General features: G+C 42.8%; 1 protein-coding gene across 1 annotated transcript in view; it reads left to right on the plus strand.

The window, feature by feature from the left end:
* Nucleotides 1–1,100: 1,100 nt before the first annotated feature.
* LOC118212809 (putative cytochrome P450 120) overlaps nucleotides 1,101–18,193 on the plus strand; it is a 42,730-nt gene continuing 25,637 nt past the window's right edge. Inside the window, exons 1-9 of the mRNA XM_035391123.1 lie at nucleotides 1,101–1,548; nucleotides 3,923–4,000; nucleotides 5,049–5,133; nucleotides 5,778–5,813; nucleotides 6,494–6,633; nucleotides 7,662–7,785; nucleotides 8,529–8,673; nucleotides 9,908–10,018; nucleotides 14,982–15,109. Of these exons, the coding sequence (XP_035247014.1) occupies nucleotides 1,359–1,548; nucleotides 3,923–4,000; nucleotides 5,049–5,133; nucleotides 5,778–5,813; nucleotides 6,494–6,633; nucleotides 7,662–7,785; nucleotides 8,529–8,673; nucleotides 9,908–10,018; nucleotides 14,982–15,109 (1,037 nt within the window). The 5' untranslated portion in view covers nucleotides 1,101–1,358. The remainder of the gene's footprint in view (nucleotides 1,549–3,922; nucleotides 4,001–5,048; nucleotides 5,134–5,777; nucleotides 5,814–6,493; nucleotides 6,634–7,661; nucleotides 7,786–8,528; nucleotides 8,674–9,907; nucleotides 10,019–14,981; nucleotides 15,110–18,193) is intronic.

An 18,193-nucleotide genomic window follows, 5' to 3' on the forward strand; every position in this document is an offset into this window, starting at 1 on the left:
GTAGAGAATAGCCGTCAATAATACATATATGTAATGTATACACATACACACACACATGCACACAAGGCTGACAGGTGAATCAGTGGGGTCCTAATAGGTGAATATATACAGACAGATGGTCACTGAAACTAAGCCCTTTGTCAGATCATGAAGAATTCAAAGACAAAGCAAATAACAAGCCAAACCTGTATCGAGTCAATAAATTTAAAGAAATAAATTCTGAAAGAACATAATCAAATATGTTCATTGGTCTAGAGATTTGTTTCAAAAAATAAAAAATAAAAACAGCAAAGACAGGAGTCTCCCAGGACTGAGATTGAGAATCACAGCTTTAGACACCCAGGAGAAGACAGGGAGGGAGGCTCACCCTTGATCAGGCAGCTACTATTACAGCTAATATGGGTCACAGTGCATCTGTTCCCAAACTTTGAGCTAGGCTTCAAGCCGGCTCAACACCTCTCCTTAGATAGAGTATCAAGTGGTATTTTTCATCCATGGTATGCCCTGAGACAAAATAACATATAAGAAACAGAAAAGAAAATACAGATGTGACACCTGACACCAAAATTCTCCCTCAACACAAATTAAGAATAATTCAAATACTAAGCATTATAGATTTTTAACCTATTTTTGTAACAACTATGTAATTTTGCAGTCATCATACCAATTTGACCAAATGAACAAAAGTTTGTTTGTGACGTACACCACACTCCAGACCTTCAGTTATTCTGATTCTCCAGCACAAACCCAGCTATAAGCTACAGTAGCTATACAGGGTTACATAGTGTGTCAATGTAAAACTTGTAAATTAATAATTGCATGGTGAAAAAAGGGTAGGGCCTACATTTCCTCGTTTCTTAAATGGTTATTATTATTACAAAGAAATAAATGTTATTCCTACTGCTTGATTCCTCTGCTTTGTACATAATAATAGGAAAATCCACATTCGTACACACAACAAAATAGAATCTAGTATAACTGACTGAGAGCGGTTTGCTAACAGAATATTGTAGTTAATATTTAAACGATTTAGCGTAATTACGCCATGGTCAGGGAGCTTTCCCATTGCATATACCTGGTAATCAGGGGGCGGGATTTAAGACTCCAGGAAGTCGTTTTTTACTCCGTAATTTTTCCCACGGACAACGGGGCGAGACAATCAGATGATGATGATACTTTAAAAATATATTGAGTTCAGTTACAGTAGCCTACCTGTAGCTATTCAAACTTATAACTCAGAAAAAAAAGAACTATAAAAACGTGGCCATCGTCACTGGCGCACTGATAGCTCATCTACTTTAGCTTTAGGCTATTACTGCAGTAGGAGAAAAAAAAACATTTTGATTGTGTCGCCTAATATGTCCAAATTACCTGGAAGCTCTGGAGTATCACTGCTCAGTGACAAGTCGCTCGAATTCTATCGAGATCCGGTGGCTTTTTACGAGCATCGCATCAAAAAGCATGGAAGCCGTATATTTGAAGCCAGGCTGCTCAACAAGTCAACATCTTTCGTGTGTTCAGTGCAAGGGATGAAAGAGCTACTTTGCGGTACGATTCTGCCACGGTTCGTCTGTAGCGTGTAGACGTGCTATCTGAATCCTTCCTTTCTTTGCTGTATTTTCCTTTGTGTGCTCTAATATCACAGCGTTAAAATAAATGTCTTGGATTTGATTACAGAGTTATGACAGCAGGTAACGTAATGCGTCATAGCTATTACGTTCCTATTACCGGTCGGTTGATATTTTCTACGGTTCTACAGTTCACTTTTAGGCGGGTTTGTCAGCATACATCACACAGTTGTCTCACGCTACTAGCAGTAGCCTGTTTGTAGTAGGCTACATTCCAAATCATTGTGCCACATGCTCTAACACATTTTGTATTTTGACCCCTAATAAGGAGTAAAAATTGGCCTACAATGTAGCGAATGTCATAAAATGCCTGACTCGGGATTAGTTCCAAGTCTCGGATTACTTCCCTGTGGTTATTGGTCTAAATTCTTCAAGTGAGTCAAAGTCCGCACTACAAATGAATATGATTTTTATGATGTGGATGTTAGCTACAGATCAAAAGCAAAAAACTAACCGGCCGGCAAGCAGTGTACATAAAAAAGTTCAACCTAAGGACACCCTGGAAGCGAACGAGGTTAAGTTAGATTGCAATCTAACGTAACCTCGCTTGTTAAAGCGGTGGAGTGCACAAACTGTATTCTACACCACTGGTACTAAAGCATGAAAATAGCATTGCGGAGCAAAATAAATATTCACTGTACGTTTTTTGCCATTGTAATTACATCGTAATTCTAAGAATCTAGGCCTATTTGCTATGAAGCTCATGTCAATATGAATGTTTACAGTAAGTGTTTATTTAATGCACTATTGATTATTACAATTACTGGCTCCTGCTGCCGCCGCTGCTACTACTAGTCTAATAATAATAATAATAATGTATGACATTTATATGGCTTTTTTATATTGAATTTGCCCACAGGTTTGGACAATATAGGGAGCTCTCCAGGCGAGTTGTGTGTAGTTAATTGTGTCGTTCAAGATATGTTTACTGTCTAATGTGAATTTGACGGTTTTTATGCTTATGTGAATGTATTTTTCCCCACCTCACTTACTTCATATACAATTAAACAGTTTAGGATTGCTTTGGTGAAAAGGATTGTTAGACAGCACGTGTGTAGTAGCCTACGGGTACGGGATCCTTTTTTTTTAAATAAACACAAAAGACTCATTTACATTCTCTCACGCGTGAAGGCTTCACATGTCTTAACATGTAGGCTAAGATTTCTTTTGCATTGGGTATAGTGAACGATTAAAACACCCAACCTTAATTGTCATGTTAAAATAATGTAACAAGTCTGGAATTGCATTCAATTTTTCATTTTATTGGCGTTTTCCACCAATAACACTACCTAAACCAAACTAGGTGTTGAGTAATGACTACAAAAATTCGCATGCCTCTTTTAAAAAATGTATGCTTTGACAAACTTAGCTAAACCCAAGATAATAACTAGCTAACTGCGTACAGTACAGCCAGCGTGTGCTAACATTACTGTAGCCAACTCTGACTACAGCAGCTGACTAACACAATTGCCCTGTTAGTTAGCACCTAGAAATATCTGTTCAAATTGTATTACCTGAAAGCATGAAAGCCAGTGTCTTTGGTGGTTAAACAAACAGATATAAATGTTGAAACGATGACCTCGAAGCCAGGCCCACACACACTAGATTCAGTGTAGTAAACTGCTTTTAGAAGAGACTGAAACTATAGAGGTTAATGGTGTTGCTTATTACAAAATAGCAACAGTGTATATGATTGGCGTGCATATGGGCCATTTAAATGTGAGAATCCCATTGTGGAACACAAAAAGAATGTATTTTTATTTTTTGATGTCTTAATTGCTTTACTTTCATGCTTAACACCAGTTAATGTCTCATGAATGAGAAAAACGAGCTTGTCTGTCTACTGTTCTAGTAAGACTGTGTTTAACATGTACTCACCCCAGACCTCTGACTACCATTTGTAAAACAGGAAGTCTTTTTGTTTGTTTATTTCAAAATATAATCTGCTTCCTCTCTGGCAGTGTTTCTGTAGAAATATATGTACATTAAAAGCTGTTTTACAATACTCAGTGTCACTGAGCTGAATGCACAGGAAGCTTCAATGAGAATTTGACTTTACACTGCATGTTGAACTATGAGATCTGTTTGAAACCCATCGAAGAGACGCCATGCTTGGGCATATTGTTTCACGCTTATAAAGAAAGTTACCATGTGACATGCAAATCCATCTACCACAGCAGCTCTCAGAATGATCATACTGTAGTCTTAAGTGTGCAGCACATATTCTCCTGATTACTGTTTCTCCTGGTCACCCTATCTCCTGATAGTAATGTTCACCTCTTGCCCATTTCCAGAGAAATCTTCAATTTTCCAGAAAGACCCCAATGATGTTATGCATCCTTTGTACGGGGACAACATCGTCACAGCCAATGGTAAGCACCAGCTGGCATGTCTCCATCAAAGGACATGTAGTCTTCTGTTTGCCATTGGCTGACCTGAAGGAGTCTATCCAGCTGCTGAATGTGTGTAGGCACCAAAAAAATGAACTGTGTTGTTTCAGTATTTTTGTTCTTCTGTCATTTTTGACTATGAGCAGAATGATAAGTTCATTCACTTAGCCGCTGCTGAGTACTCAAAGTCACTCACCGTTACAGGAATACTTTTTTATCTCTTTTCGTTTACTTCGTGCTGTAGTACTTCCTGCCGTGTTCAAAGCACCAGGATCAGATTACTGACCCCCAATCCGTACCCCAACCATTGTGTACACAGGGAACTGTGATTTAAGATAAATTTACTGACCTCCAGTTCAAATTGAAGCCATTTTGTGTACACAGTGAACTGTGATGTAAGATACATTTACTGACCTCCAGGTATAATCGAAGCCATTTTGTGTACACAGTGAGCTGTGACGCAAGGACTTAACTGACCACCAGTTATTTTGTTCAAGGTGTGCATTAGCAGTGCTGGAGGGCTTTATTTATCTTTCCTCATTTGATGGAAGCATTTTCCTGGAAATGCAGGATAACCTCTAACATGCTCTAAAATGAACTTCTAAGGGATCAGTAGTTGAGGTCATTCGTAAGTGTGACATATTCTTAACTTTTTTTTGTCACCACTAGATGGTAATGTTGCGCAGACAATAAGTGCTCTTAAAGAATACACTGCCTAGTATTACAGGACTGACTCATCCCAACTGTCCAGAAGCTGAAATATGCATAGCAGTATCACATGGACATACTGCATAACAATATATTACTTATGCAGCTTGCATGAATATTAAATATAAGACACTTATATATTGATGAGTCTCTGTGCTTATCAGACTGTCTTTCTCGGCTGATAAAAGCATTCTTAGGTCTTCTTGTTTTGAGGGCTAAAGAGGGGACCCCTCATGTTTTAGACTGCAGTGGCTGAGGTGACTGTCACACTGAACAGAGTTACAGTTCTCATGCAGTGCTCTGTGTCTACCTGTCATTTCAGGTGAAGAGGCCTGTCTGCTCCGTCTCTCCCTCACACACCTGTTCACAGGGAAGTGTCTTCAGTCCTGCACAGGCTACATCAACAGGTACACGTACACAGACTACAGGTGACATTCACACTCTAACAAAGACTTCTCTCGATTGATCAGAAAATACACTTTCAGAGCCTAAATCTCTCAACCAGAGGCAGAGGCCTTGGGACTTCGCACTGGTAGCTGACAGCAGAAGCGACTGTTCAGCAATAAAGCCAAAATTATTAGTGGCTCTAGAGATATTTAACAGCATAAATCATTGGAGGCTGTCATGTTTAGGTACTGCTTGGGATACTGTTCCCAAAGTGCTTCAGTTGTGCACATGCATTTTTCAAGTACTATAAATATAAACAAGTGAAATATAATAAATAACTAAATGCTAAAAAGGATAAAACCTTGTGTCTATACATTTGTAACGAAAGCCCTTGGGACAAATATTAGCTTGTGCTATGCAATGTTATGATACATGACATAAGACTATGCGTTAAATGTTTATGTATTAGTCCCTATTCAATCAATATAAAATAAATAAATAAACACATCAGGGAAAACAAAGAGTTGAAAGGTCATATTTGAGTTGAAACTCAGTAACACACAAAACACAAGGAAATCAATTATAGAACAGGTATGTGAGTGTTTTAAGTGTGTTTCTCTCTTGCACTGTGTGTGAGTCTCTAAACAGTTTTTTCTCCTTGTAGTGTTTGTGAGAACTGTCTGAAGGGACTCTCTGCAAGGTAAGAACCATGGGATTAAAATGCATCCCAGCATGCACCTCACCTGTGTCATCGTATTGTGTAGGGACTTCTTCTGTGTTAGGTAATCGCACAATCTGTCCCCCCAGACACACTGCTGTAAGAGTGGGGCTTCGGTTATGTACTGAGGTGCGGTTACATCACATTCACATGGGAAGGTCTTGTGTTCTGGGTAACTCCATAAAAGACTGAGCCAGTGATCGAGCAAAGCTGGAGAATGCAGAAGCATTCAGTGATTACAGAACGGGACAGGACTGGCGTTTTGGTGTCTAAGACACCTTCCTCAAATGCATTGTCTTTTTTGAAGTTACCCAGGTATGGATTTAGTTTATTTGTGGTTTGGGCCCATTGAATCTCATTTGAAAGGCTTTTCAATTTGCAATGCTGGTGAACATCAGTGTTTGAATATTGGCATCAGGAACACCGTTTAGTTTGATATTACCAGGGAAACATCAAGGAAATATCCTTTCGTGACTAATTGTAAAGCAATGTCCAACCATACGCTTGCCCTTGATTTGAGGGTATGCTAGAATGACACCATTCTACATTTTCCAGAACTTTGAACAACCACCAGTAGGACAGTGCCATAGCTGGTATCATGCCAGGCAAAAAGTGTTTAGAATTTACCTGGAGAAATGAAAGATTGCTTTTTCCTTTTTAAGCCGTGGGCCGCTGTCCATCTACCCCCTGTTCAAGCAGCTTGGAACAGAGCTGGTACTGGGGATGTTCCTCAACGTGCACGCCCAGGACACGCCTGACGTCTTCCAGGAGATCATGCGACTGTGCACCCAGCACTGGCACGGTGAGGGCCACCCCGGGGCCAGCAGTTCGCTCTTGGGGCTGGGGGGGGTCAGTCTGAGGCCCCCCAGTCCAGTCCTGGGGAACCTCAGTGTAGGTTGGGTTTCAGTCCTGGGGAACCTCAGTGTAGGTTGGGTTCCAGTTCTGGGGAACCTCAGTGTAGGTTGGGTTTCAGTCCTGAGGAACCTCAGTGTAGGTTGGGTTCCAGTTCTGGGGAACCTCAGTGTAGGTTGGGTTTCAGTCCTGGGGAACCTCAGTGTAGGTTGGGTTCCAGTCCTGGGGAACCTCAGTGTAGGCTGGGTTCCAGTTCTGGGGAACCTCAGTGTAGGCTGGGTTCCAGTTCTGGGGAACCTCAGTGTAGGCTGGGTTCCAGTTCTGGGGAACCTCAGTGTAGGCTGGGTTTCTTTTCAAACATACAGTAATGGCAACCCCTGCATTGTAACGTGCTGTTAATTGTTCTTTATTAAAAATGTCAATGTCAACTGTGGGATGATTTACCCTCTTCAGGCACATCATGTCAAAAGTAGCTATGCATGTCACAAAGAATAAATGTCTGGTATTCACATGCCAGGACTTTTAATCAGCTAGGTCAACTAATGCTTTTATCTTCTGTAAGGTGCTCAATGACAAACGATTACTTTGCAAAGAGGTTGCATTAAACTGATTAAATTATACTGACAGGTGAAATCAGCAGGGTTCTAATTGCTTAAAGTGTGGATACCTGGTCATTGGAAGAAAACAGTCTGTGGAAAATGGCAACAAGCCAACCTTTCACTTTGCACAGATAAGGGGAAAGATTATGGGGGAACATAAACGTGTTTTCAACAGGCTCAAAATGAGCAACAAACAGGCTGCAACAAAACACGCAGGGCAGTCAGTGGGCCCGAATCTGAGATCATCTGCACTGAATCTTGACATTCCTTGCATATTTGCAGTTGTATCAGGGGTGTGGGGCTGGTGCTAAGGAAGGCAGCATGTGTGGCTGTGCGACTTCTGAATACCCCCCCCTGATACTCACCCCCACCCCCGCAGGACTCATATCGGCCCCCGTCAGCGTTAAGGTTCCCATGTGGTCCTCCGGGTTCTGCACGGCACTGGAGGCGAGGAACAAGCTGATGGACATCATCCACGACAAGCTGGGCACTGAGCAGCAGGGGTGAGGACAGAATGCAGTGCCCCCTGTGCTGTGGAGGGGAAATGCAGTTGTTTCAATGTTAAAAGTGTCCCCAAGACTTTTACTTGGTGAGATCAACTAATGCTTTGATTTTCAGGCTCACAGGGCTAAAGTGTTGCCTTGATTCCATTATTCCACTGGAGGTTGGCAGTTCTGCAGGTTTCAGGTTATCATCAAATTGGCTTCACACACTGATTTAAACTGATTTATACTGATTTATACCCTGAGTGCCAGGTGGGTGACTTCCTTTCCAAATAATGACTGATAAGTTCAGCAGTGGAGCTGGTTTAGAAATGAAAAAGCAGCAGACCCAGGGCCCTGGGCCACTGCCACATTTCCTGTCCTTAATTTCATCCTGGGGTTTTGCGGCTGATGAAACCATTTATCAGGATGATGGCCCCCGCTCTCTCCCCGCAGAGACTCTGGGATCAGTGAAAAAGGGGGCGAGATGCTAGGTCACACAGGGTGCTGTTTATTCACTTTGCCCTCATCTATTCTTCCCCCTCTTTATCTCCCTCATCTCTCCTCTCCCTTCCTCATCCTCCCTCTTCATCTCTGTCCTTCTCTATCCCTGCTTCTCCATTCTACCCTCCCTCTCTCTTACTCCCTCTCCCTCCCTCCCTCCCTCCCTCTCTCTCACTCTCTTACGCTCTCTCTCTCCCCCTCCCTCCCTCCTTCTCTCTCTCTCTCCCTCCCTCTCCCTCCTTCCCACTTTCTCTCTGCAGGTTTGTGGCGGACATGAGGGCCCTCCCTCTCCCAGATGACAGCTGTGCTCCACAGCACCTCCTGCTGTTCATTTCAGCCCTGATCCCCAAGGCCCTGGCATCCCTCCTCACCTCCTTCACTCTGGCACTGAGCGGGCCAAGCAGGGTAGGCACAGGACGGGCATCGGCTTGTATCCCCCACCGCAACCACCCCATGGCACAGAGTACCCACCCACGCATGAACCCACCTATCCAACCACACACCAACCCGCCAACCTACCTAACACACCTAACCACCGACACTACAACCTACCAACCCAGCAGCACACCAGACCACATTCCACCGACTAACTGACACCCCCACCGAACTCCACACAGCACCATGTACCGATGTATCAAACATGCTCTGCTCCGGGAGTCCCCGATCCTCCAAACCAAGTCCTACAAAAACGAGAGAAAAGAGGGAAAAATGTCATAACTAGTTATGAAATGTTCTAACTAATGTTGATCAGCACTAAATCCACGTATCTGTGGAACTTTTTTCATCTCTGGTCAAATAGCCCCCTGCTTCACAGGCTGCTGTGAGCACTAGATAAACACTGTAGGAATGTTTGATAATAAAAACACCTTACATGTACAGCCCATAATATTAGTACATATGCATGTGATTAATTAGTAAGCACTTCATTCATTTGCACAGTGGTTTCACTCTGGCCTGAACCGCAAGGGGAGAAGTGGAAGAGAGCCTGACCTGTAGCACAGAACCAGTGTGTTTACCCAGTGCATTGTGGGAGAAAAGTAATGGCAGAACAAATGGGGATAGAGGCACGGGGCTGTTAAAAGCCCCACCGTGGCGTGGATCCTGTGCTGGAGGGCTTCCCTGCTCGTGTGGTGTGTGAGTGCATCAGTGACTAATGCAGAGGGGACCTCTGTCCACTTCACTGGAGCCATGCTGCCATTATCTCTCACTGCCAGGAGCGGCACTTCTCTTTGGTGTGGATGCAGCGGTTGTGTAATACATGGTGCAGAATTACAGAAACAGACAATAAAGGGCCTCAGCTACTGTTCTGGTGTCAGTGCCCCACATGGTCTCACACACACACACACACACACACACACACACACACCCATAAACACGCACGCACGCACGCATGCGCCCACACCCTCACCCACACTCAAACACAGACATGCACACACGCATGTACCCACACCCACAAACACACACACACGCAAACATGCACCCACACACAAAGGCACACGCACATGCATACACACACAAACACAGACACATTTAGCTGGTTGATTCTTGACCCCTGCAACTCAACAAGGAGTACAATCTCAAGTGCAGGAAGCATGTTGAGCTCCCACACTGACATGCCCTGGGCTGTTCTGTTTCTCAGGAGGGCATTCGGAATCGGGCGAGGGCGGAGCCAGAGTACTTCAACCACGTGCTGCTGGAGGTTCAGAGGCTATGGTCTCCTTTCATTGGAGGGCGGCGGATAGCCAGTCAGGTGAGGTCATAGTTGAGCAGATGCACACAATTCCACCACAGGACAAGTGTGAACACTCCGTTGAAGTAAAACGTTTGTGTTCAGACTTTATATGAATCCAGTAAGGATCACATGTAGTCCATCAGGGTAAAATATACTCTATTAGAGCTGACCTGATATTGAGCCCTCTACTGAGTTTTTCTGCATGTCTGGTCTGGCCAACTAGTTCTACTGAGTGAGCTGATTAATTGATCTCTCTGTTCAATGGTTGTGTTCATCACAGGGCCAGAATCAATAGTTCTCTTGTTGTTTTTGATGATGATGATGTTGTTGTTGGGAGTGTTGCTATCGCTGATGTTGTTGGTGCTGTTGTTACTACTGGTGATGTTGATGTTGCTGTTGCTGATGTTGTTGGTGTTGTCACTATTGGTAATGTTGCTGATGTAGATGGGATTGGTGTTGTTGTTGGGTGGTCCATTTGTGTTTTCTGGGGACTTTGTAATTATAAAGAAGGCAATATGCACACATCTGAGAAAGAATGCGCAGGTGCCAGGGGAATGGGGAGGGAAAATGATAGCAGCACACTGATCACTTTGAACCCCCAAAACAGGTTTAAAAATGAAAAACAAAACTACATTTAAACCTTCAATGTTTTTCCTCAGTTAAAACTAATGTCTGTGTGTGGGGAGGTGGGGGGAGGGTGTGATAGATAAGAGGAATGTTATCTAAAGCTGTAATTCTCTAAAACAAAAAGGGATGAGAAGATTTCTTATTAAAGGTTTAAGCTAAGGCCCATTACACAGATATTTCTCCAGAATGACAGTCTTATGTCAGAGACCCAAACTGTCAGCCAGTTAAGTGTTTCCAAGAAAAGGCTCATTGTGAGGATAAATCATTTCCTACCATAGATATTGCTGCTTTCCACAGATGGCTTATTTCCAGCACTGCAAAATATGTCTTAAGTGTTTTAGTATTATATTGAAAATCTTATTTTTTCTCTCACATAGAAAACATTAGCTTGGTTTTAAGTTTCTATTTGCTTGACTAGTGAAATTCTCTTACTCCATTGGCAAATCTTGAAGTGAGTCCAACTGTCTCACCTCACTGACAATATTTTTGTCTTATTTAACAAATAAAAGTCATAGAAATAAGATTTTATGTCTAAATATGACTAAAATACTTGTTTGAGGTTGACTTACTTTTAGGTTTCTGCAGTATACCATTGATAACAGAGATGCTTATTTCCACAGATGGCTTATTTCCTATTATAGATAACACAGGGCTTCTGCTCTCCCCAGACGGCTCATGTCGTACCATAGATATCACAGAGCTGCTGCTTCCACAGATTGCTGTGCTGCTGGCTCCAGGAAATATGTGTGTTCAGCCCCTGCTTTAAAGCTGTGTGCAGTAATGCTGTTCTGGGGAAAAGTACAGGTTTAGAATAGAATGCAAGCCATGCACAGCGTTACATAAATCTGCAGGCCAGATGGAATATAGCCGATGATTTCACTCCCTTCCCCCTCCTGGGGGGTACAGGTGTGTTACTTATCATCGTTGTTCTCGCTATGGGAACGTGATGTTTTGTGGGGGTGGGGGTGCAGAAGAGGTACTTCTACCTCCTGGCTGAAGAATTGTGCTAATTAGCAAATGCAGGTGATTGGAACAAAATACTGTGGAGGACTTTTACTTTCTGGACCTGGATTTTCCACCTCTGGTGGACTGCGACCCTCCTCTCCGCTCTGCTGGGACGCAGTGAACGTGAGATGAATATTAATTTCCATGCGAAGCTTGGGAAAAAAAAAAAACGGGAGGTGACAAGTGACAATTCCCAGCAAATTTTTACGGGATGCATTTTCCATTCCCAGAACAGGGTTGACTCACCATGGTAACGGGGAGGGGTGGGCAGGGGAGGGGTGGGAGGAGCAGTTTGACAGAGCGGAATATGAACGACGAGGGGGCCCTGGGGGCACTTTGGTGCTGATTGTCACCCGTCACTCCTCCGCCAGCACATTAATAATGCATCAGTTATTATTGTTATGATTATTTATTATTGCCATGGGTTGTTATTACTCCAGGTTGTGATGGGTAATTGATAGGCGCGTGTTGCTATTTCTGAAACGGGGAGACGGCGAGAGGCGCCGTCACGCATGAGTCGCTCTGGATCCCCAGGGAACCGGGCAGCTGCTCCTGCTGAATTATATATTAAGGGGGGAAAAAATAAAATGATAAAAAAAATCACTGAAGAGTTGTCAGTACTGAGGGGCTCCACTCTGGAGATTCAGGGACCCGCTGGTTATACACGGTTAATCCTCTCGGGCCAGACAGGAAGTGAGTGGAGCTGATCTTAGCATCACCAGCCACAGCTGAGCACAAATCCCACATATATCAGCCCTATGAATACCAGTCCTACAAATATCAGCCCTACTAATATCAGCCCTACGAATATCAGCCCTATGAATATCAGCCCTACGAATATCAGCCCTATGAATATCAGCCCTACTAATATCAGCCCTACTAATATCAGCCCTATGAATATCAGCCCTACAAATATCAGCCCTACGAATATCAGTCCTACTAATATCAGCCCTACTAATATCAGTCCTACGAATATCAGCCCTACGAATATCAGCCCTATGAATATCAGCCCTACTAATATCAGCCCTATGAATATCAGCCCTATGAATATCAGCCCTACGAATATCAGCCCTATGAATATCAGCCCTACTAATATCAGCCCTATGAATATCAGCCCTACGAATATCAGCCCTATGAATATCAGCCCTACTAATATCAGCCCTATGAATATCAGCCCTACAAATATCAGCCCTATGAATATCAGCCCTACGAATATCAGCCCTATGAATATCAGCCCTACAAATATCAGCCCTACGAATATCAGCCCTATGAATATCAGCCCTACGAATATCAGCCCTACAAATATCAGCCCTATGAACATCAGCCATACAAATATCAGCCCTACGAATATCAGCCCTATGAATATCAGCCCTACTAATATCAGCCCTATGAATATCAGCCCTACAAATATCAGCCCTATGAATATCAGTCCTACTAATATCAGCCCTATGAATATCAGCCCTATGGATATCAGTCCTACAAATATCAGCCCTATGAATATCAGCCATACAAATATCAGCCCTATGAATATCAGCCCTACAAATATCAGCCCTATGAATATCAGTCCTACTAATATCAGCCCTATGAATATCAGCCCTATGGATATCAGTCCTACAAATATCAGCCCTATGAATATCAGCCATACAAATATCAGCCCTACAAATATCAGCCCGATAACTGGTCAGGAAGTGGTCAGTTTTAAGAAGCTTCTGTGGCTACTCCAGATTTACCGTTAGTCCATTTGGCGTGCTGGACAATAGCCCAAACTTGGTACCTGAGAAGTGAGTAACGTCACCACGTCACTGTGAGAAATCATGTTCCAGCACACAGGAAGCAGCATGGACCGTGTGACACATCAGCGGCACTCTTCCTGTTAGGATTTTGAAAGACAGGGAGTAGAGGTACTCTCTGTTTAACAGTCAGGTTTCTCTGCCTGGCCACAGAGCCCCCAGTAAGGCAATTACCGTGACGAGACACCCTGATCAGGTTAAAAGAACATTAGATGTCAGAAATATCATCTATGGGCACGCAAAGCTACAATCAGATGCACTTAAGACCTGCATTAGCATGCCAGATCATCGGCTCTGAATATAGCTTTAGAGTTAACAGGAATGTGTAAATATAGCTTTAGCATTACCTGAAGAGAACAAGGACAACCATCACAAGTTTATCCACATAGAAGACCTTATTTACAGCATAACAGCACATACAGAAACCCGTCCCCTCATCTGCCCGGTTAAAATGAGGTAGTATCCAGGTAAAGCTGATCATTGGTGAAATACAGTGAGGGAGATGCATCTAAACTGTTTTTCCTTCATGTACAGTAGGGTTAAAGAGGATCCATTACCGCCTTCTAGAATGGGCCGTCTATACTTTGAGTAAGAAAAACCAGCGTGTGGAAATTACACACATTATATACTAAACACAGCTGGACACAGATAGGCTGGGTGGAAGAGTCTACCCTTAGCACACTACACCACTCTTCAGTTTTACACCTGCATTAACAAAACATCAATATAAACACCTACAATTCAATAATAGAGGTAAAAATGAAAACACACAATAGAAACAGAAATCCGGTATAATTAACGCATTTCTTAAGCCAAAAAGCCACTAACACGCAGGTATGCCTCTGATCTGTCCAACACTGCATTAGATACCCTGTTCACACAGACAGATGTACTGAGATAGTCAAGGGCAGCAAAATATCAGACAGACGCAACTCACTCTCACAATAACTCCTGGCGTTTTCAGAAATAGCACCACCCAGTAGCACTCTTTAGTGTGGACTGTTTAGAGAGTTATGTAATGCTTGACAACCTCTGGCCTTTTTTAAATCCCGGCTGGCTTTATTTGTGAGTTGGTTTTTGATTTGTTTCCAATGAACAATGTCAGGCAAATCAAAAGCAGTTAAAAGTCAAGTACTAAAGCGAAGTTGTGGAAACAAAGTTTGGTGTCTGCTCTACCTTTTGTAACATAAATGTTTTAAATGTGATGTAGTATTAAAACCATGTACACCTGTATAAACATGTACATGCACATTCATTGCATTCAGCATTTAGTACAAGATGCAGGTATGATGTCACAACTTCTCTTGGTGCTTGTGGGTTACCATGGTAATTTTCAGTTGTGTGGTTTTTTTTTTCTCCTTAAGGACATTGGATGTGACTTAGGACATACGTTTCTGCTAACAGTTTTAATATTCTTCCCAGGTGCATCTGTCTGTTGTCATGATCGGTTTGTAAATACTGTATATGATCATCTTGTTACCTAGTAAATAAAATGTTGTGGCAATGTGCTTGACTTCACTCCATCACTGACACAACTTGATCTCCTTTTGTCCCCACAGGACACTACCCTGGGCAACTTCCACGTCTCCAAGGGCACTGCTGCCATGTATGTCACCCATGCTGTCCACCGTGACCCGGAAGTTTTCCACCAACCAGAGGAGTTCTTGCCGGAGAGGTGGAGTGGGAGGTGAGGATATGGATTTGGTTTTGGATTTTTTCTTGATTAATCAGAAAGTACTCCATGTCTCTGGGCGTCACTAGTATTTGGCTTTATTGCTGAACATTCTCTGCTGCTACCAGCTGTCAGAGAGGGCAAAAGCTCTTGGTGTGTGTGTGTGTGTGTATAACATAAAAGTTCATCTGCCTCTGGTTGATATGTCAAGGGTTTGAAATGAGGATTTACTGATTTATCAGGGAAAAGCCACATCAAATGTAATATCATATGGCTTTGCCAGCCCTCAGTTTATATTGTTTGGTAGTCAGGGCTCTGTGCACCATTTCCTGCACTGAGCAGAGTGGACAGTTTCCTCATTTATTTAAATTATTATGTTATTTTTTCCTGATCTGTGTTCAATAAGAGCAAACCAGAGCTGCACCTGTTCGGTATACCCAAACACAGTAAAAGCATCCAATATCCATTACAACAAACATTAAAAAACATCTACAGTGTCTGCTGGGGCTGAACAGAGAAAAAGGTTCTACAGTGTGCAGTGGCTTGGTGAGGCTGGTGGGAGGGGCAGAGCTGTCAGTCAAACTGGTGTGATTCATTTAGCGAATGAGGTGGGGAGACAGGCGGGTGCATCTTGCAAGCAGGGAAAACCATCAGTGCTGTCGTGCTGTATCAAAGCCCGAACTGAATCAAACCATCAATACTGTTGCTCTGTATCAAAGCCTGAACTGAATCAAACCATCAGTACTGTTACTCTGTATCAAAGCCTGAACTGAATCAAACCATCAATACTGTTACTCTATATCAAAGCATGGACTGAATCAAACCATCAGTGCTGTTACTCTGTATCAAAGCCTGAACTGAATCAAACCATCAATACTGTTACTCTGTATCAAAGCCTGAACTGAATCAAACCATCAATACTGTTACTCTATATCAAAGCATGGACTGAATCAAACCATCAGTGCTGTTACTCTGTATCAAAGCCTGGACTGAATCAAACCATCAATACTGTTACTCTATATCAAAGCATGGACTGAATCAAACCATCAGTGCTGTTACTCTGTATCAAAGCCTGGACTGAATCAAACCATCAGTACTGTTGCTCTGTATCAAAGCCTGAACTGAATCAAACCATCAGTGCTGTTACTCTGTATCAAAGCCTGAACTGAATCAAACCATCAATACTGTTACTCTGTATCAAAGCCTGAAGTGAATCAAACCATCAGTACTGTTGCTCTGTATCAAAGCCTGAACTGAATCAAACCATCAATACTGTTACTCTGTATCAAAGCCTGAACTGAATCAAACCATCAATACTGTTACTCTGTATCAAAGCCTGAACTGAATCAAACCATCAATACTGTTACTCTGTATCAAAGCCTGAACTGAATCAAACCATCAGTGCTGTTACTCTGTATCAAAGCCTGAACTGAATCAAACCATCAGTGCTGTTACTCTGTATCAAAGCCTGAACTGAATCAAACCATCAATACTGTTACTCTGTATCAAAGCCTGAACTGAATCAAACCATCAATACTGTTACTCTGTATCAAAGCCTGAACTGATTCAAACCATCAATACTGTTGCTCTGTATCAAAGCCTGAACTGAATCAAACCATCAATACTGTTGCTCTGTATCAAAGCCTGAAGTGAATCAAACCATCAGTACTGTTGCTCTGTATCAAAGCCTGAAGTGAATCAAACCATCAGTACTGTTACTCTGTATCAAAGCCTGAACTGAATCAAACCATCAATACTGTTGCTCTGTATCAAAGCCTGAAGTGAATCAAACCATCAGTACTGTTGCTCTGTATCAAAGCCTGAACTGAATCAAACCATCAGTACTGCTGCTCTGTATCAAAGCCTGAACTGAATCAAACCATCAATACTGTTACTCTGTATCAAAGCCTGAACTGAATCAAACCATCAGTACTGTTGCTCTGTATCAAAGCCTGAAGTGAATCAAACCATCAGTACTGCTGCTCTGTATCAAAGCCTGAACTGAATCAAACCATCAATACTGTTACTCTGTATCAAAGCCTGAACTGAATCAAACCATCAGTACTGTCGCTCTGTAGCAAAGCCTGAACTGAATCAAACCATCAGTACTGTTGCTCTGTATTAAACCCTAGCAGCAGTAGCAGTATTATTAGTAGTAATAGTTGTCGCAGGAATAGTATTAGCAGTATCAGTAGTACCAGTGTATTTAATGTATACAAGAATTTAAATTGCATATCTTTAGCTTAGTTTTTATAACTTGAACTTGATAAAAGATCAGCTTTACTCATTCTTATTTTCATTTTCATTATTCTATTAAAATATGAATGTCTAAACAATGCAAAACAACAGGTATATATTTACATTATTACTTAACATTTATAATAATTTCGGTACTTTTACGTATGAATGTGTCAGTCACTCTAACCTCTCTAAAGTAAGATGGTGACATTTTAAAAACAGATCTCTCCTGCGAATGGAAAACCCTTTCAGAAATGACATTTCCTCGCTACCTGAGAAAATGCACAACTCAACTGAGCGGCCAATAACAGACTCTGTTTATGCTTAGATTCACAACCTGGTAGTGACACTAAAATATGCTCATCTGGCCAGAACAGATACTGACCAATCACAGGGAGGCACAGCACATCCTTTAAAAAAATATTCTCCTATTGGGTGTTTTTATCTTTTTCCCAGAACGGCTGTGGACTGAAGCGAGTTTCGACCTTGTCCTGCCGCCCCCTCCCCCACCCCCTCCCCTGGCAGCTGGCAGCTGGTGCAGTGTTCTCACTGTGCGGGTCCTGTGGGGCCTAGCTCCAGAGCACTGCTAGCCCCACGCTCGCCCGTGACCTCCCTGACCCCCACCGTCCACAGCTGCCGCACTCTCACGGTCATGCCTGGTGGTGTGCGTTATATACATGTACACAGTACAGGGGGCACGCAATGTGCCATCCACACGCCCCGCCCCGTCTGCAGCCCTACTGCCTCCACGCACCCCTTTTGAGCACAGAGGTAGTGTAGAGCATGTAGCTAATGTTGAGCACCTAGCTAACGAGCGCAGAGGTAGTGGGGCCGTAGTGTGTGTATTGCAGGTATTTAGAG

This window comes from Anguilla anguilla, chromosome 14 (assembly GCF_013347855.1).
Source record: "Anguilla anguilla isolate fAngAng1 chromosome 14, fAngAng1.pri, whole genome shotgun sequence".
NCBI classification, from domain to species: Eukaryota; Metazoa; Chordata; class Actinopteri; order Anguilliformes; family Anguillidae; genus Anguilla; species Anguilla anguilla.